The following is a 1098-nucleotide window of genomic DNA, read 5'->3' on the forward strand; positions in this document are numbered from 1 at the left end:
GGGGGTTTGTAATGATGAGGATGATGGTGGTGATGATGATGAAGATGATGCTCCATGCCAACATCCATCTCAGGTTGCTGATCCATCGGCGAGACTGTACAGCTATCCTTCCCAAATAAAAAAATACAGTCCAGAGAATCTAAAACAGCATGCTCTGTCTTCTGCTCTTTCCGTTGCCTGAGGGGAGAGAAACATAAATAATTTAGTTTTTATTTTCAGTTTACAGCAGGACCCCAAACCCCAGAGTCTACATGGAAAGATTTGCAACAACTACTCCCATAATGCTTGTTAACAAGAACTACGACAGAGTTTAGTACGAGCCAAATAAAATATCACAATATGTCTTTACAAAATACCTTAATATCATGATGATACTTCAGGGTTGACATTTGCTGCATTGACAAAATATTAACACAATGAGACATTTGATAAAGAATCATCAGTAATGTGGATATAATGACCAAGTGGATAACATCACACAACAACTAGAACAGTCTTCACTGCAATATAAACAATAATAACAGAATAAGTAAACACTACTCATCTAAGAAAATATCTATTCCCATGTCACAATACGAATACATTGCCCAGCCCTCACCTATGCCTACTTTTCACCTTTATATTTGTTTACATTCTGGCAAATAGGTGACATTAAAAGTGTCATTATTTAAGTATAACCAGCTCCTGTATGCAATGTGAACAAGTATGTATTGAAAACATTCACTGGATTTATTTGATGCAGAAGAAAGCCAATTAAAGGAGCAGTTACTATAGTTACAGTTACTATAGCAGTTTTCTATTAAATAACTAGAGTGGAGTTAAGACTGGTTATTTGCCATGGAAGTCAGATAAAATAAAGTCCTCAGTATCCTCAGTGTAAGTCAAATTCACTCTAAACACTCTTTGCATGCAGTGAGTTCATTTTTAGAAGGAAAATGCACATTTGTTATATTACAAAAGTGGTTCAATTACATGAGTTGCCTCCATAAGGTGTGGCACAGGCACAGCTAACCCTGTTTACCAAGTTCATCAACAGGCCTAACTCACTTCCTGCTGTTTTAAAACCCTAGCATGCAGCTGTCTCTTCACCCCCCCCCC

The 1098-nt window shown here is 37.2% G+C and overlaps 1 protein-coding gene and 1 long non-coding RNA gene across 3 annotated transcripts in view; one reads left to right on the top strand and one right to left on the bottom strand.

Moving 5' to 3' along the window:
• The window catches only part of LOC104963720 (uncharacterized), a 3262-nt gene extending 3138 nt beyond the window's left edge, over positions 1-124 (top strand). Inside the window, exon 2 of the long non-coding RNA XR_800344.1 lies at positions 1-124. This exon is cut by the window's left edge and continues 1966 nt beyond it. This is a non-coding gene — a long non-coding RNA (uncharacterized lncRNA).
• LOC104963719 (cyclin-dependent kinase 17) overlaps positions 1-1098 on the bottom strand; it is a 36320-nt gene that overhangs the window by 1385 nt on the left and 33837 nt on the right. The window contains exons 17-18 of one of the 2 annotated variants that reach the window (XM_010792357.1): positions 357-392; positions 1-177 (exon numbers count right to left, since the gene is read on the bottom strand). The exon at positions 1-177 is cut by the window's left edge and continues 1385 nt beyond it. In XM_010792357.1, the coding sequence (XP_010790659.1) occupies positions 364-392 (29 nt within the window). In that variant the 3' untranslated portion in view covers positions 1-177; positions 357-363. The remainder of the gene's footprint in view (positions 178-356; positions 393-1098) is intronic. The other variant, XM_010792356.1, reaches the window with a different exon arrangement.

The sequence above is a fragment of the Notothenia coriiceps genome, unplaced genomic scaffold, assembly GCF_000735185.1.
Source record: "Notothenia coriiceps isolate Sejong01 unplaced genomic scaffold, NC01 NC01_scaffold00036399, whole genome shotgun sequence".
In the NCBI taxonomy this organism is placed as follows: domain Eukaryota; kingdom Metazoa; phylum Chordata; class Actinopteri; order Perciformes; family Nototheniidae; genus Notothenia; species Notothenia coriiceps.